The sequence below is a fragment of the Lissotriton helveticus genome, chromosome 11, assembly GCF_964261635.1.
Source record: "Lissotriton helveticus chromosome 11, aLisHel1.1, whole genome shotgun sequence".
Lineage (NCBI taxonomy): Eukaryota > Metazoa > Chordata > Amphibia > Caudata > Salamandridae > Lissotriton > Lissotriton helveticus.
This window is the reverse complement of record NC_136072.1, coordinates 724501168-724518215: the sequence shown is the minus strand read 5'-3', so window position 1 is coordinate 724518215 and position 17048 is coordinate 724501168. Positions and strand designations below refer to the sequence as shown.

General features: G+C 44.6%; 1 protein-coding gene across 1 annotated transcript in view; it reads right to left on the bottom strand.

Moving 5' to 3' along the window:
* DOCK5 (dedicator of cytokinesis 5) overlaps positions 1-17048 on the bottom strand; it is an 852732-nt gene that overhangs the window by 224038 nt on the left and 611646 nt on the right. Inside the window, exons 32-36 of the mRNA XM_078666602.1 lie at positions 15023-15081; positions 13763-13917; positions 6474-6559; positions 4246-4402; positions 2466-2506 (exon numbers count right to left, since the gene is read on the bottom strand). Coding sequence (XP_078522728.1) covers positions 2466-2506; positions 4246-4402; positions 6474-6559; positions 13763-13917; positions 15023-15081 — 498 coding nt within the window. The remainder of the gene's footprint in view (positions 1-2465; positions 2507-4245; positions 4403-6473; positions 6560-13762; positions 13918-15022; positions 15082-17048) is intronic.

Sequence of the window (17048 nt, the reverse complement as noted above, 5' to 3'; positions counted from 1 at the left end):
TGAGGATAAAAAAGGGCCCAAAACAGGCCCGTAGCAAAGACCGGAACCGCATTGCACGTGGAAAAGGAAAAAACTGACGTTGGAGCACTGGGGCGGGGCTTATGTGACCTGGCTGACGTCACGTACGGGGACAACACCTGGGCAGAGTCGAGTGATGCCGCCCCACCCCCGGCGCTCAGGGATACTGTGGCAAAAAGTTTCCGGATCCAGTCTCACGCCTGGGGATAATTCTACTTGAAGGAATCTTCGGCTAGTAGTCCTTGCCTCATTTATATGTGCTGGCTGGAAAAAAACTGTTGCTACAAAACGACACCAAGTGAGTAATAGGAGTTCCACTACCATCGGCCCATACAACCAGGCAAGGAGCCGTCCCAATTGTCCCTCTTACTCGTGCACCCTGTTCAAATAGGATTTGTGATCATTGCATCACAGCTGCTCAAAATTCATATTGTACTGTTCATGTACTTCCAACAATCATGAAAGGGCTCACCGGCTACTACCCAGCTCCTCATCTCACTCAAGGACACCCTTCTCCAACTTCAAAAGGTCTCTCTCCAAATCACATTGGATATCCACTGATTGTCACAGGCAGTGCCCCCCCATCACTACAGTAAATATCTCCCACTCAACACCACGGGTCGATGCGGTGCCAGAGTTGAAAGCAAAGAATTCAGAAATCCTGGCTACTAAGAGTCCCGCCTTTTAGGGAAAATTAATTTAGTCACAATGATGGTATAAGTGGATGCTCCTTTCCCAGCTGCAGCGAAAAAAGCAGAGGACTATAGTCTCGAAGAGTCCGACCCATGTATTCAGTGTGTGAGATGCAGATATTAATGGTACTGGAGCAGACAAAGTGATCATCCTACAGTGGACCTGATAAACATTCGAGTAAAAAGAGAAATCGCTATCAGTGGGATGTGGTGTACCCCAGAGGAATTCCATACCACAATTAAAGATCCAAGTGGACAAGTCTGTAGATGCCCTAAAGGCCACGTCCCCGTTCGTGGGAGAGTTGATCGATCCAGGAAGTGTCGAGAACACAAAATCAGCTCCAATGAGGTACAGACCCTCCGTCAGCCATGCTAGCCGTTCAGAAAGGGTGTGAAGAAATGTGGCCTGGTCCTGATTTGGCACAAACACTGCCCAGCATCAGAGGCCTCTCACTAAGTCGTCCCTCCACCAGGACATATCAGCCTTCTTTACCTATATCAATTGCAGTGGTTTCAAAGGGAATTACCGCCCTCCCTACTAGCCAAACCCCACAACAAACCCCACACTGTGTGCCTAGACAACATAGGACAATAACTAAAAGCAGTCTTAGTGTGGCACAGGTTTGGCTGGCCTCCCAAACAATACAGCTCATAACACATAACATCTCTTCAGAATCCTTGTGGGACTTCCACTATTTCTCGGCCCTCACTTAACAAATCACCCCAAAACTTTCCAAACAGAAGTTGGCAAAGCAGGCCACTTTGTTTGGAAACTTTCGTGAAGATTCGACCAATGGTGCCAAAGCTATTGGCAATACAAAAAACACTTTGTCTACTGAAAAAGTTGGTCCCAACTATAACTTCATACTGGCTATCTCCAGTAGGTGTTATGGCTAACAATGTTATAGTACGGTGAAAATGGCAGTCAAAGTGTAACATTTAAAAAAAAAAATGTTTAAAAAAAAAATGTTTTAAAAAAACACTGAAATTAACCAGCTATAGTTAACTGAAATAGTTATATCTCAGGCCCCTGCCATGCAGAGTGTTATCAACAATGTAATTTCAGAGGTCATCAGTGATATTATCAATGATGTCATCGTACATGTCTTGAGTGATGCATTATGTGAGGTCAGTGCCTGGCGAGGGTGCGAGTTATAGTTACATCAGTTAACTAGAACTTGGGCACTGCAGTAGTGTTTTGAGTTTAAAATGTTTTACCTGAGATTTTCACCTAACCGTAACGTCACTATAACGTTTGCTTTTGTTAAGTGATTTTCGAGATTTTGTTTTTAATGTAAACTAAGATATTATTACCATGCACAGCCATAACGTCACTTTAACCTTTGGGTTTTTCAGTGAATTTCTACGGTTAAACATAAAGTAATATTTTATTACCACAGTTCACTATGCCAACTCTCTGCCGGACACCGTCTTGGGCCTTATAGATGTATAAAATGACAGATATTCTTTCCCTGATGCTTCTGGAGCTAGTGTCCAAAACAAAATGGCCCACTCAAATACCTAATTTAAAGCCCTGAGAGAGTTTAAATTTGAGAAGCCATTTTTAAGGAACCTAATATACATATTACTTGGAAATGTAGCTCAATAATAATGCTTTATTTGTGATTAAATCCGATTTGTGACAAATGATCTCTGAGACTCTTTTTTTGACTGACAGATAGTAGCAACCTCTTCTTGCAATTTGACAATTTCAGCTCTTGGGAGAAATTGTGGGGGGAAGTCCTCAACTCTTACCGGATATATATGTCCTCTCTCTTCTTTTCTTTAAAGAAATTCTACAAAAATAGAAATCAACAACTGTTAATCACAAAAATGTAAATTAGGTGTAAATAATAAGAATTGCTCTTTCATGAAACACTGAAAGGTAACATTCGCTTGAAATTCTTAGCAAAAGGTGGATATTATACAGATTGTATTCCACAGTAATGGTATGGATGGGCTTTAAAATATGCTACGGTGATTTTGAGTCACCCAATGCTGAGATTTTAATCAATGTGGCGTTTTTGTTTCATCTTTCTTGTGTTTAGTTTTGCTGAAATGTACATGAAGAATATATGTTGAAGTTCTACTCTAGGGCCATTTGGAATTATGTCATTGGGTTCAGAAACTAATTTAAGTATATTTCTACTAGGGCATTCATGATAAAACGTATCTATCTGTATCACAGCTATTTGACAGTTTAGATCAGAAATAATGAGAAATAGCAAACTGTATATGGAGCTACAAAGTTAAGAATGCAATGATTAGCAGAGCTTTTCACATGTCAATACAAGAAAGGTATGGATTGCAAAGTGTGGAAAACACAGCATAGATCACAAAAATGCCCTCTAAACTGAGTTTTGAAACCAGGACCAGATAAGGTACCTCAAGAAAAGAGGTTAAAGGGTTAGCCTTTGAAACTGATTAACAGGTTGGCCTTGAGACAGAGTCAAGAGGCTGCTCTTACAATTGAATCAAGCTCTTGGGATTGATTGATTGGTAAGATTGCTGTTAGTACTGAGCTCAAGCCTGCTCTTGGCATAGGGTCACTTATAGAATTGGGTCCAAAGGTCTTGCTGTGGATTGCATCAGAGATTGCTCTTGGCGCTGGGCCTGGAGATGCCTATTGGAATGGTTGAAGTGGCCCCTCTTGGAAATGCATTTAGTGACCTCTATTGAAGTATGCCAAAAGGCCACCCTTGGGGTTGTGTCAAGAAGTTGCCTTTGGATTCAATCAGGAGGCCGCTTTAGGGTACAGATTGAGACGTAGCTCATGGGAAGAAGGGAGAGATTGCTCTGGGGAACAGGCCAGAATTTGCTCTAGGGAATTGGTCAAGAAGTCACTCTTAGCAATATGCCAAGAAGCTGAACTTAGGAGCAGGTCACAGGCCTACTCTTGGAAATTGATCATAAGTTTTGTTCTTGGTAAAAGCTATTGCACCTGGGCAAACATTAAGAGGTAACTCCAGGGATGGGATCAATAAGTCACTTTTGGAAAGCATCAAGAGTTCACACTTAGGTGCAGGTCAAGAGGTCAGATTTGGGGCTCAAGTCGAGAGTTCATACTTGGGTTAGGGCCAATAGGTTACTAGTTGTAGTTAATCACTTTGTTCCTCTTGGGATTGGATCTAGGGATTGCTGTTAGGATTGGATCACAGGGTTACTTCTGACACTCAACAAGAAATGTATTTTGTGAGAGCATCAAGAGTAGCTCTTGTAATTGTCAAAAGGTGGCTCCTTGTATTGTGTAACAGGAAAAGGTCTCAATATTCAGTCAAAAGGACGAGGATAGGACGGATCAAGAGGATGCTTGACACAATCTAAAACCAGTTTTCGTAGTTTGATGAATAGTAGCTATTTGGTCTGGCAAATATATGGGTTCTGAGAATCTCACAGTTTCCTATACAGTTCCCTTTATAAGCAGTCAAATTATTAGCTATAATAAGGTTATTTTATCCTGGTGATGTATTCCTCATTGTACAGACAGTAAATACCATTATACTGCAGGGATATGTGACCGTAAAATATTTTATACCAGGACATTGACAGTGCAGCTCATTCGATTCTCCTTGCTCCCATCGTGCATTATGGTCCTGTAATCCAGAAGATTTTCTAGTAGGCTGCTGACCAAGAAGGTAAATGCCTCTCCAGGGCTGGATAAGAAAGTGTGCTTTCGACAGTGCTCCAGCAACCTGTAGGCAATAGACAAAGAGGTTAACATTAATGAAGATAAGGCAGGAAGAAAGCAAGTAAGGAAGGTGTAATAGGTGAGAGAGAGCAAGAGAGATGTGAAAGAATCATAAAAGGAATTATCAAGAACCCGAAAAAAAGCCAAGGGAGTGTCCATAAAAGTAAAGCAAAAGAATTAAGAGCAAAACTGAACTTATACATTGAAGAATGAACAAGTAAGCTTAGGAAAACATCTGCACATTTAGGTACAATTAACAAAATGTTAAGCTGCCATTTAACACACTATCTACCGTGCTAGCATTTGTGATGTGTGCGCGTCCCCTCTGATTCAGGTATAACATTTAAACAAGTTGCAGGGCCTAAGCAAATGTTAATAGAGTACGAAGACACGCTTGCTGTCTTGCCTCCCTAAATCCTGAGATATGCTGGAGCAAAATAGCAGTTGAACAGTGAAGCAATCATGCAGATGCTGGCACCGCCTCACATTCTTCAAATATATTCATTAAGAACATCCCATACAAAATGAACAAACATATCCCTTTCCTTCTTGGTTTTACTTTTTTTGATGAGCTTGTTGTCATACGTGGTTACACTTTTCCCTGTGTTGACAATTTAGCCAATGTGTGTTCCCCCCAGGAAAGTTACCTAGGGGCTTTGTTAAGGTCTTAAATCACTTAATCTCCACTGAGTAGTCCATTCTTGTGTAAATATGTGTTTGGTTATCCTCCCGATGTACGTACATTCACCCTGAACATGAAGACAGAACCAAAACAGAAAATAACAGTTTACATATTTTGGTTGGAAGGTACTGAATGAATAAAAGGGAGTATCAGGATCTGCACAATTGCTTTATTTCACTTATAAATAACTGAATGGGTTAGTCAAAGAGAAACCTACGAGCAACCTGCTTAAAGTATTTTTAAGCACAACAAGCTAGGACATCCAAAATCTCGAGAATTTGAATATCCATAGATTTCTAATAGGGTAATAATTCCCACAACCATAGAAAACATTGGCCATCAGTCTAATGTTTTTTTTCAGTTTCAGACACTGAATGAAGTAATATTTAGTAGCGTGTATGCCCAGTATGGACCAAGGTACACATTTTTACAGAATCCCATTCATAAACTGGCATTCACAACAAGCCTTTTCTGGGGACAAAGCATATTATATGGGTGCCAGCAGGAAGTGATTCTGTAGTTTAGTCACTGGTGAGTCACCAGGCAGCACCACAGTGCTTGGACTACATACAGCTTAGTGGGGACACATGAACTTACATGGTTACCTTGGAACTGAAATTGCTTTGTGCACAATAGAAACTTTAATGCACTACATTGGAGTGTGACATAAGATTTTGGGAAGCATTTTAGTCTGATTTCAACCACTAACATCCCAGAACAAAGGACTTCCTTGAGCCATGCAGATCTGCTGAGGTTTTCTTAAAAGCCAGCTGACACACAGTTGTGATTGCTACTGATTTGTGAGTTTATCAGTGATTTATCTAAGCCCAGCTGGTGACACTTCAATAAATATCAATTTCTTAGAGGTACTTAATACTTGAGGTTAATGTATTTTTCAGTGCTTGGTAATGAGTTGGAGTGAGAAAAATGATATGCCTATTAGGTGCACGTTTGTCCACATTAGTAAGTCGGGCACCAAACACCATCAAGTGTTTTGCTCCAAGACCAAGTGTCTTTATTTGTTTCCAACTTTCGGGTTTCAGAGTTTGAAACGGTGATCCAATAAGTCTGGTTTTGCTATACAAACAAATGGATCAGTGAAATGGTTGGTGAGTAGTGAACATTTCAAATAAAGGAAAACTCAAATAGCAACATTCACAAAGATAAATGCAGCAGAATGGTGCAACAACATGTTACAGCAATAAAGGGATTAATGCCTATCACCAACTGGTATGGGGATTGCATCTCCCTACAGCCATATGTTATACTTCTAGGTTCATACATCAATTAATGATAATGGACATTCAGGAGGGCAAAGAACTAATCAGCCCACACTATCAGTAAACATAGTTCTGCAGAAGAAAGAGATTAAAGAATGTTTCTGCTTACTCACAGCTTCTCTAACAATACTTTATACTGTTCATCCCCACGACCACCTTCTACTTCCTGGTCCAGCTTAGTAATTAGTTCATTTTCAAACTAAAAGACAAAATAAAGAGAAAATTGAACACTTGGGCAATTTCGTAAAACAGAAAATCTTGCACAAGTACAAAACAAATCTCTAAGAATACTGAAAGTGTGTATGAATCAATCCTAATCAAAGACTGTTGGTCTGACAAAACAAAGCCACTGTGAAAATGGAATCCAATTAAGTGTTAATGACATAGGGATTGTATGAAAAGAAGGACTTAAAACTGCACATTATTTGCCATGGCAATAGCAGTCTAAAAACTGATTTGAAATTATAAAAAGTAAAAATGGATTCAGATATTTGAATAGCACAACATAGATCTTTTAAACGGCTTTATTAATGTTGCAAATGGTAAGGCAGCAGTAGTTGTAGATGACTTTACGAGGGAGAGTTCTGAACAGGTATAAAATATTCTATTACTGACTCTTATTTGTAGTGATGTCACAGAAGTGATGATGCCAGTTGACTGTGCACTGCTGCAATCCTATGGTGGTTCATTACAGAGAAACAGCGGATTGTCCGCCACCTTCAGATATCCTGCAGTGCTACACAACCAAGGGAAATAGATGAATGGTCGGTGCTTATCCTGCACATTTCATCTTCCTTAGTCTCTTCAGAGTATCCACATATATTTGAAATGATGGAATGGTGGGTACTGTGTCATGGTCTCCTGCTGACTCACCTGCCTCCACCTCAGATTTATATAAGCCAACAGGAAAGAGCTGATCTCTGCCTTGCTCTGTAGTATGAATATGGTTTACAAGAACTACTGATCCATGTTCCACCTCACTTCAACAAGGGAACGCAGAGGTACATGCTAAGAGATGAAAGGAAGGGCAAGTCCTGAGGGGCCTAAAGCACAAGTTACTACTTGTGTAACTATATATTTGTAAGGGACATTAGTTAGTGATAGATTCCTTAGCTTAGAATATCCCCAGGCGTCAGACTGAATCCGGGAAGTTTTGTTAGCAGCACCCCTGCGCGTCAGTGGGTGTCGTCGTGCAGCTCCACGTTCATCGGTGGTGTCATATGCACCGAGATGAAGTCACGGAGACTACTTAGGTGCCATCCACGCGCGCTGATGTCAGTTCTGTGCACGACTTTCTGCGCCAGGATCGCAGAGCCATGCAAGAAACCGACTACTGGTGCCATGAAACTAGGGCCCTGAAAGGGATGTCCTTAACCCTAGTAATCAGTTCGCAGAACGGGGAGGATGGGTGGGGTTGTAAGGAATCTATCACTAACTAATGTCTCTTACAGATATATCGTTACACAAGTAGTAACTTGTGCATTTGAAAGAGACACATTAGTGATAGATTCCTTACCTTAGAATAGATACCCCAGCAATACCAACCCCAGTGGAGAGTCTGCGAATAAGATTACACCAGAAAGTCATGAAGAACAGAACAGTCAAAGAAGCCGTCTCTCCGGACTTGATTGTCAAGGCAGTAATGCTTGGTAAACGTGTGCAGCGAGACTCACGTAGCAGCCTGACAAATGTCTTGCAAGGGAACACCGTGTCCCAAGGCAGTAGTGGCTGCTGTTGCCATGGTGGAATGGGCACGCAGCCCCACAGGAGGCTCCTTCTTAGCCAGCGAGTAATAGGCCTTGATGCAGAAAATGACCCATCGAGAGATGGTCCGTTTGTGCACGGTCCAACCTTTTTTGGCGCCCACGTAGCCAACAAAGAGCTGGTCATCCACCAGGAACTGTTGTGTGCGTTTCAGATAGAACTAGAGCGCACGTTTTGGGTCCAGACGGTGGAGCCTCTCTTCCTCTTTTGAAGGATGCGGAGGCGGAAAGAAGGTGGGCAAAGTGAGGTTCTGCCCGATGTAGAAGGGAGTGACAACCTTAGGCAAGAAAGAAGTACAGGTCCTCTTAACCACCTTGTATGGATGAACAGAAAGGAAAGGAGGTTTAGAAGAAAGAGCCTGGAGCTCATCACTCTTCTGGCAGAGGTGATAGATACCAGGAAAGCCATCTTTAGAGTGAGAAGATGTAAAGGGCAGTTATGAAGGGCCTCGAAGGGAGCACACATCAGATATGTTGAGACAAGGTTTAAGTCCCATTGCTTGTGGCATGATGAACGGCACGGGAGGAGACGTGTGCGTTATGCCTTTCAGAAAGCGGTTAACAACCGGGGACTTAAAAAGAGAAGGCTGATCAGGAAGTCGTAGAAAGGCGGATATTGCCGAAAGATAACCTTTGATAGTGCCCAGAGCAGAGCCCTGCTGGGCCAAAGAAAGAAGGAATAGAAGGAGTTCAGAAAGAGGGGCAGAATGTAGGGGTGGGCAGAATTTGCGTAATCGCGTTACGCAAATCTCCACGAAACGGTAAAAAAATCTCCGTGAATACTCAGAAATTCCGCAAACACGCGGAATTGCTTGTTCGCGATGCTTTTTGCCTGTTTGCAATTGCTGTGTGCATGCTTGTGGGGAAATATCTTGCGGACACGCATTTTGAGAATGCGAACATGCAAAACATTTTGCGAAGTCGCGGAACGCAGAGTTTTGGGCAATTTCGCATTCTCAGCAGAACGCGAAATTATCCAAATTCCGCATGCGGAACGTAATTTACCACCCAGGCCTAGCAGAAAGGGGATTCACAGCCTTTGCTGTGCACCATGCCACAAACGTGTTCCACCTGCAGGCATATACCGTTTTTGTAGAGGGACGCCTGACTACCAGAATGACATCACAGACTTCGGGAGGAAGATCAAAAGCTGTCGACTGTCGCCGCTCAATCTCCACGCATGGAGGTGGAGGCTGGGCAGGTTCGGGTGGAGAACCGTCCGCTGCTGCTGCGAGAGAAGATCCTCCCGAAGAGGCAGTCGGATCGGGGGATCGGTCGCCATGCTGAGTAGCTCTGGATACCCGTATCTTCGTGCCCAATCCGGAGCCACAAGAATGACTTGGGCCCGGTCACGCCGAATCTTCTTCAGCACTCTGGGCAGAAGTGGTATAGGCGGAAAGGAGTACAACAGACCCCAGCTTCACTCGCGATGAAAAGCGTCGCCGATCGAGTGCCGCCTTGGAAATTCCAATGCGCAGAATTGATGACATTGCACGTTCTCTTCGGTGGCGAATAGATCTAACCAAGGCTCTCCCCACTGCAGAAAGAGACCTTGTGCCACGTCTGAGTTCAGGCATTCGTAATCCATCATGCACCGACGGCTGAGTTCGTCTGCCCTGGTGTTCAGAGAACCTGCCAGGTGTTGAACCACCAGAGTAATGCCTTGTTGTTCCAGCCATGTCCAGAGGCGCAGAGCCTTCTGACATAGGGTCCAGTACCCCACCCCACCCCGCCCTTTTTGTTGCAATACCACATGGCGATAGTGTTGTCCGTGAACACCTGCACTACACTTCCCCGAACAGAGGGAAGGAATGCTTTCAGTGCAAGTCGGAACGCCCGAAGCTCCAAAAGGTTAATATGGAGCCAGGACTCCACCAGAGACAAGAGGCCTCTGATCTCCGCCTCTCCGAAGTGGCCTCCCCATCCCAGGATGGACGCATCCATCACCACTGTGTGCTCCGGTTGGGGAAGAGAGAGGGAATCCGCCATTGACCCAATCGAGATTCGTGAGCCACCACTACAAGTGTCATGCACTGCCCTCCAAGACAACAGTCGTCGAGGTAGGGGAATACTGACACCCCTGACCTGCCCAGGTGAGCAGCGACCACCGCCATCACTTTCATGAACACCACAGGGGCACTGGTAAGGCCAAAGGGGAGCACAGCAAACTGAAAAGGCTCATGGCCTACCATGGCTTCCACGCCCACGGGCACACTGAGTTTGGTTCTGCGCAGGCTTTTGGCTGAACGAGTGGGCTGGGGCGCCTCTGCCATGGCCACGAAAGGAATGAAAAGTAGACATGGCCGGACGCGTGGTGGAAAGGCCCAAAGACTCTGCCGTAGCCCAAGAATCCTTAAAATGCTCCAGTGCAGTGTCGGCCTTATCACCAAACAGGCGAGTGCCGTCAAAGGGCATGTCCATGAGCGAGCCCTGGACGTACAGGGAGAACCCGGTGGACCGCAACCAGGCGTGGCATCAAAGCGCCACGGTCGTGGAAATAGCTCTACCGAGGGAGTCCGCGGTGTCCAAGCCACAACAAATGGTGAACCTAGCAATGTCTTTCCCCACAGCCACAGCCTGAGATAGCACAGTCTGGACCTCCTCCGGGCACTGAGGCAACCCCTTAGCAACAGTATCCCACACCGTGTGGGAATAGCATCCCAAAAGGCACGCGGTGTTCACCGACCAAAGCCCTAAGCTGGCCGAAGAGAACAACCGCTTGCCAAACTGTTCCAACTTCTTAGAGTCCTTATCCCGCGGAGCCATGGGAAAAGCACTCTTGGACGTCGAAGCTTGAATGACTAGACTCTCAGGTGTGGGGTGGGTGGTCAGAAAGGCAGGGTCACCTGGCGCCGGGCGATGACGCCTGGCGACGTTTTAATCCACAAGAGCCCCTGTGGCTGGCCGCAACCAAGTGCCCAACAAGACTTCAGTGAGGGCATCGTTAAAGGGCAGCAGTGCCTCCGATGAAGTGAATGCTGACTGGAGCACCTCCGTAAAGAGATTAGTCTTAAGGGTCACCGTGGGGAGATCGAGGTTAAGGACCTCAGCTGTCCGACGGAGCACCACAGTATACGAGGCACCTTCCTCCATAGTGGGCGGGGGAGAGACAAACCCTGGATCAGAGGAGATGTCAAGGCGCCGGCCTCCCCCAAGTCGTCCACCCAGTCCTGCTCAGAATCACACTGACAAGCAAGAGGGTCTTCGGACACCTCCCAATCGTCCTCCACCGCTGGTGCAGTTGGGACAGGCCTCTGCAGCGGGGCAGGGATTGGGGAGGGAAGAAACGGTGCCAGGAACGGCGCTGGCCGCGCCGAGCCGGCAGCGTGTCCCAATTCGAATCCCAGGCAGGGACAAAACCGTCCAGGAACCCGGGGTGGAGGCGGAACCAGCCGTATCCACTGCTACGCCGCCAGCGGAGCAGAGGGTGGCGCCGGAGCCGGCAGTACGGGACCTCGTGGTGCCATGGACGGAGCCAGCGGCGCAGGATCCTGTGGCACCAGGGCCGAAGCCACAGGCGGCGCAAGGGCTGGATCCGCCGGAGGTGTCAACAGAGCAGCAGGATCCCGACACAGGACCATGGGGCCCGAAGGCGTACCAGCGGAGCCTGAGGCCTAAACAGGCGGACCATGGCAGCAAGGAATTCTTGCATTTGTGCAGGAGTCGTCGACGGTCCTGGGTAATGCGGGTAGGCCGCGGCGGAGCCCCTGTCCCCCTCGTCCGCATCCGAGGACCGACTAGGAGACGTCGGAGAGCGAAAACGCTTCTTCGACTTCTTTTTGTGTTGTCTTTTACCCGAATCCGAGGGTGAGGACTTGGATCCCGAGGAGCGGTGATGACGGCTCCACGAGCGGTCACAGGAACGACCCCTGGCCCTCGAATGGTGACAATCTTCAAGCAGTTTCCGGCGCCGCTCCCTCAAGGCCTTCAGGGCCATAGCCCTACAGTCCAGACCATACCGGGAGTCATGGTCGCGCTCCAGGCAGTAGAGACAGACGTCTTGAGGTTCCGCCACCGACATATTGCGACGGAAGGTCCTGCAAAATGGCTGAGGTAAATGCTCTACCCCGAGCTGCGCTTACTGGCGCAGAATAGAAAGAACGGACGTCAGCGCGCATGGGTGGCACCTAAGTGGTCTCCGTGATGTCATCTCGGTGCATACAATGCCAGCGAATGACGCGGAGCCGCACGACGCCACCCACTGACGCGCATGGGTACTGCTAGCAAAACTTTCCGGATCTAGTCTGATGCCTGGGGATATTCTAAGGTAAGGGATCTATCACAAACGTCTCTCTTTCAGATGGAATTATACTGATACATGGGAAGGGGCAAAGCAATCCGGATGAAAGTGGAGTAGTATTGAAATTTCCCAGACAAAGTGGGTAAAACATCTGCTTCTTACTATTATGCATGTATTTATACGTAAATGAGTGATCGGAAAGGACAAATGGAGCCCTTTATATATGAGGAAGGGGACATATCGATCTTCACAGACTTCAAATCTGGTTTATGATGGTTGGTTCAGCGGTGGGAAATCACTTAGATTACACAATATGAATTTATAGGTTAATACGAACCCAAAAAAGGTGTTTTATAACCTCAGGGCTCAGAGTCGCAAACACAACTCAAGCTCTGCTCTCACTCTCTAGGAGGTCTCCATCATGGAAACCACCCCGAAGTGGATACATTCTACAATTCAGTGTGTTGTCTCTCCAATGAGTAGTTGAAATATTTTTCTTATTTTAGATGTTACTATGATATAACTCTAGCATATTAGGACACAAGAGTATGTCACTTAGTAGATTGTTTGCCTCTAATCAGTAGTGTAGTATCTTGAGAAGAGTTAGCAAAGCAATCTATAAATGTTAGCAGATTACCCAACCCTCATGTCTAATTCTATAGCAATACAAAGCAGTAACCTACGTAGACAAGGGATCGCTGAAAGTCTATGGACAGAGGGATGAATTATGCAATATAAGAAAGGCTTAGGAACTTTGGCTAATCATCATGCCGATATTCTGGGAAACTGTCTTCAAGCACTGACAATTTACAGTTGAGTAACTGGGGTAGAGTAGCATCTAGATATGCCTTACCTCACAATGGCCCTCCACACTTGTGGTGGAGGCCTGACAGTTGAGGGGGTGTCTCCACACTTGGGATGCCCAGAGTGAGATTTCCCACGACTGTTGGCCTTCCGCCTCGAGTGCCGGGACCCTTTGTGAATCAGGCCCACAGTTTTGTAGTTTGCCAGCAACTTCTGACTATGCAACCACAAGCCATATTTGCCCCACTCAAAGCCAGACCTGAGAAGGGAAGGTAAAGCTAGAGGCCCATAATACTGTGCTTTTTATGTTAGATGACTTCATTTAGCACTTAAACCTAACCATACACTTCTCTGTACTGTACCCCATTTAAGGTCTAAACACTTAACTTTGAATCTTTAGAAGTGTACTTTTTCCCTATTCTCATCTATATACATTCAAAGAACATCTCCCTATCATTGAGAGGTCCTCAGAGAAACAAATATAGCTTTAGCTGCTGCTTTCTCCACTTTCCATTATCTAGCTTTCTGGCATTTCACCCTTCTCTGGATCAACACTCCCTTTCCAGTTAAACATTGTGGATTTACCAGTCCTCACCATATGAAAGTTGTGGTTGCCGCTGAAGTTAAACTCGTACTGCATCATGTCGAAGAAGATGGGAATGGTGGCTTTACGCAGCTCTGGTTCAGGAACCAGGGTGACCTCCAGAATGGGACCAACCATAGCAGGGATAAACTTGATTTTGTGAGGGCCTGAAATAAGAGAGAGAGGAGTCTCCATCATTCTACATTGATAGAGTTCATGTTTCAATTGGAAGATACTTGAGTGGAGGTACTAGTAATTAACTTGAAAATACATCAACAGATTTTAGGCACGCTGAATGAAGCCACAGAATAGGTGTGTCAAAGATGCAGCTTCTTTCACATGCAGCAACACACAAATGAAAACTGGGCTCTTTTGAAGGCAACATAGCACTTGCGACATGCCATTTATTCTTCGTTATTCTCTGTCAGTGTCAAAGGCTGACAACATAGCATACCATATTGTACTATAACAGCATACAAAAACATGGCATACCACACATTACTATAATCTAACATACCACAACCGTTTCAACGGCTATCCACATTTTACGTAGGTAAATGGAGTAACCATGATTTAGTATTTTGGGAATATCCCATGACTAAATCTATTAGCTTTGCCATTGCTAGCTTTAGGTATTGAATAGGCATGTTTGTTTGTTTCTTTCTACCAGTGGTGGTTGGGGCAATGAACATTAAAATAAACATACATACATACATACATACATAATGACATTACATAAAAAATTACAGGGAAGAAAAATAAAATGTTTGCTTACCTTCTCCTGCAGCACGACCATGATGCTCTCCAGTCCTTGGTTTCAGTCTCCTCGAGCGTGAGGCAACGTCTGTGCCTGCTCTACAACTAAGCTGTCTAAGACAGCTGGGCTGAAGAGTCTGCGCATGTCAGTTTGACCGTAGCAAGGTAGCCGGCTAAACCTACATGTGCAATTCATACTGAAGGGACCTCTCCACTTCGCAGAAATGATGCGCTGGCCCTGCCCCCACACTCCGTTCGGCAAAGTTAAAAAGAACATGGTAATAAAATAGTTTATTACCATTTTATTTTCCACTCTTTCTACAGGAGTGTGTGTGTTTTTTTTGGGGAGGGGGAGAGAGGTGTGACACTCCTCTGCTCCTATGGAGGAACCGCCCCTGCTTTCTACAAAACCATGACACTCCAACTCCCAGAATAAACATTCCAAGGGCATGCCCAAGAAAGGACAATGTGTTGTACATGCAATAAAATCACTAGCGAACTTTGTATAATACTTACCTAGATTAAACCACATATCTCTGATCTTGAAGCCAATCTGTTTCCTCATATCTCCGTACCTAAAAATACATATATATTTATTTAATAGGAGAAGAAGTAACTATGAATTTTATGTACAAGACTTTCCACCATTAAACTAGAAATGTGGCTCACAGTGAATCTTTCTGCTCTGTGTTCCATTTTCTTTTACATTTTTTTTTACGTTTACCTTATGCTTGTCCTCTGAAAGGAGAAATCATAAAAAATGAATGGGCTAAGCATTCTGAGTCAAGTCTGCTGAACACAGGGTTTGAATCCCAGCAGTGATAACTCAGCATTTCATCTTTTTGATGTTGCTAATCAAAGAACTACTGAATTACGTAAAAAATATCTATTGTTTAAGTATCAAAAGCTCACATTTGTGTTTGCCCCATAACACTACATTTTGCTAAAGAAACCTCACTCTTGTGTGTTTTACAAACTATTTAGGCAGGCTAACTTGTGTATCATTTTAGTGTGTACGTGCACAGACATGTCACTACGTTTCATGATAAATATATGTTTAAATCAAACTGCAGCAATACACTTAAAGTACAAGTTTAAACTACATTTATGGTTACAAATAAAAAACTGGAACACCAGTGCAATTTGCAACTTATGATTAGCTATGGTATCCATTACTCATGCCTCGTGCAACTGCCAGAGAAACAAAATTTTGCACACCCAATGCAATGCTCATTTCAGTGAATTTTTATATTTTTAGCAAGATTTACTCAAGAACAGGTCTCAGGGCTGTGGATCTACAAGAGATTCAGTAACCAAAGGGTGACATGGTGCCATGGCTGTTAAGGATATGGAGGTTGGGGAGACATGAATGCAAATACTGGCATTCTAACCATTCCAAGAAGGTGGAGAGTCCTGGCGTAGGGAGTAAGGGTCACACCAAGGCAAAGTTGTAACTAGGTCCCCTTCAGGGTCACACTAGGTAGAGCAGTATTATAGAGTTTTATTCTGAAGCAAAAGTCACCTGGCAACTGTTGGCGAGCTTGCTTGCTTAATTTCGCAGCCAGCTTCCCTCCCATTTGCAACTTTGCTATTTTCTCATGTTCCTGCAGGTAGCTTGGCTAGGCAAGAATCATTATACTGCTGCTACTTACCTCTCACTCTACAACATTGAGCTCCTTCCAGCCTAGACCCTCTGGATTCAGCCTGTTGTTAAAGCCGTCAAATAGCCTCCAGGTGGTGAGTGGAATAAATGATTTTATATATAACTGAATATCTATCTCTAAAGTGTGTTCACATTTAAATGCATTTGCTGGGCCCAGTTATGGTGCAGGGCTAGGGGATAATGCTGATAACTCTCCACTGGTGCTTGCGCAGAAAACAAATTTATCAGACCTTTGTTTGATCTGCCCCCAAGCAACCCTTTGTTCCCCATTCACTTTGATATAGCACAGAGTAAGGTTGACTCTGTAGTAACCTTAAAGATGTTGAAGTCTTGAATATGAATCTGGACAACACCTGAATTAGCCCTTTATCTTGACACCTTAATTGAACTTATTGAGCTAAACAGAAGCCCGTACCCAATGCCTTGGTAAGATTAACATTCTTTACACTTCCATTAAAATGGAACAAATTTGGCTTATTCCATCGGTAATGCACAAAGACACAGTCAATAGAGTGAAGAAAACCTTTTGAGAATACAGGTTAGTTAAACTCTGGAATGACCAAAAGTAGGAGGATCTTACTGCAAATATCTCCAGCATAAATGTAGCCCCAGTTTTGAGCCCTAATTAGATAGGATCTGTCCTAGTCATGCTACTAACTTATATAAATATATTAGGTTCAGAACCGCAATCTTCCGCTTAAATCATTCATATCAAAATGGGACAAGGCATCTAACTTCTCAGCTGACGGTCCTTCTGCTCGACGCTTTCAGAGTCAGAGGATCACTTTCTCTATCCTTGTCCAGTATACTGACCCCAAGAAAAAGGCAGATTGCCCTTGTCTGTAGGCTAGTAGGCATAATTCTTTTTTGGGAGGCTGA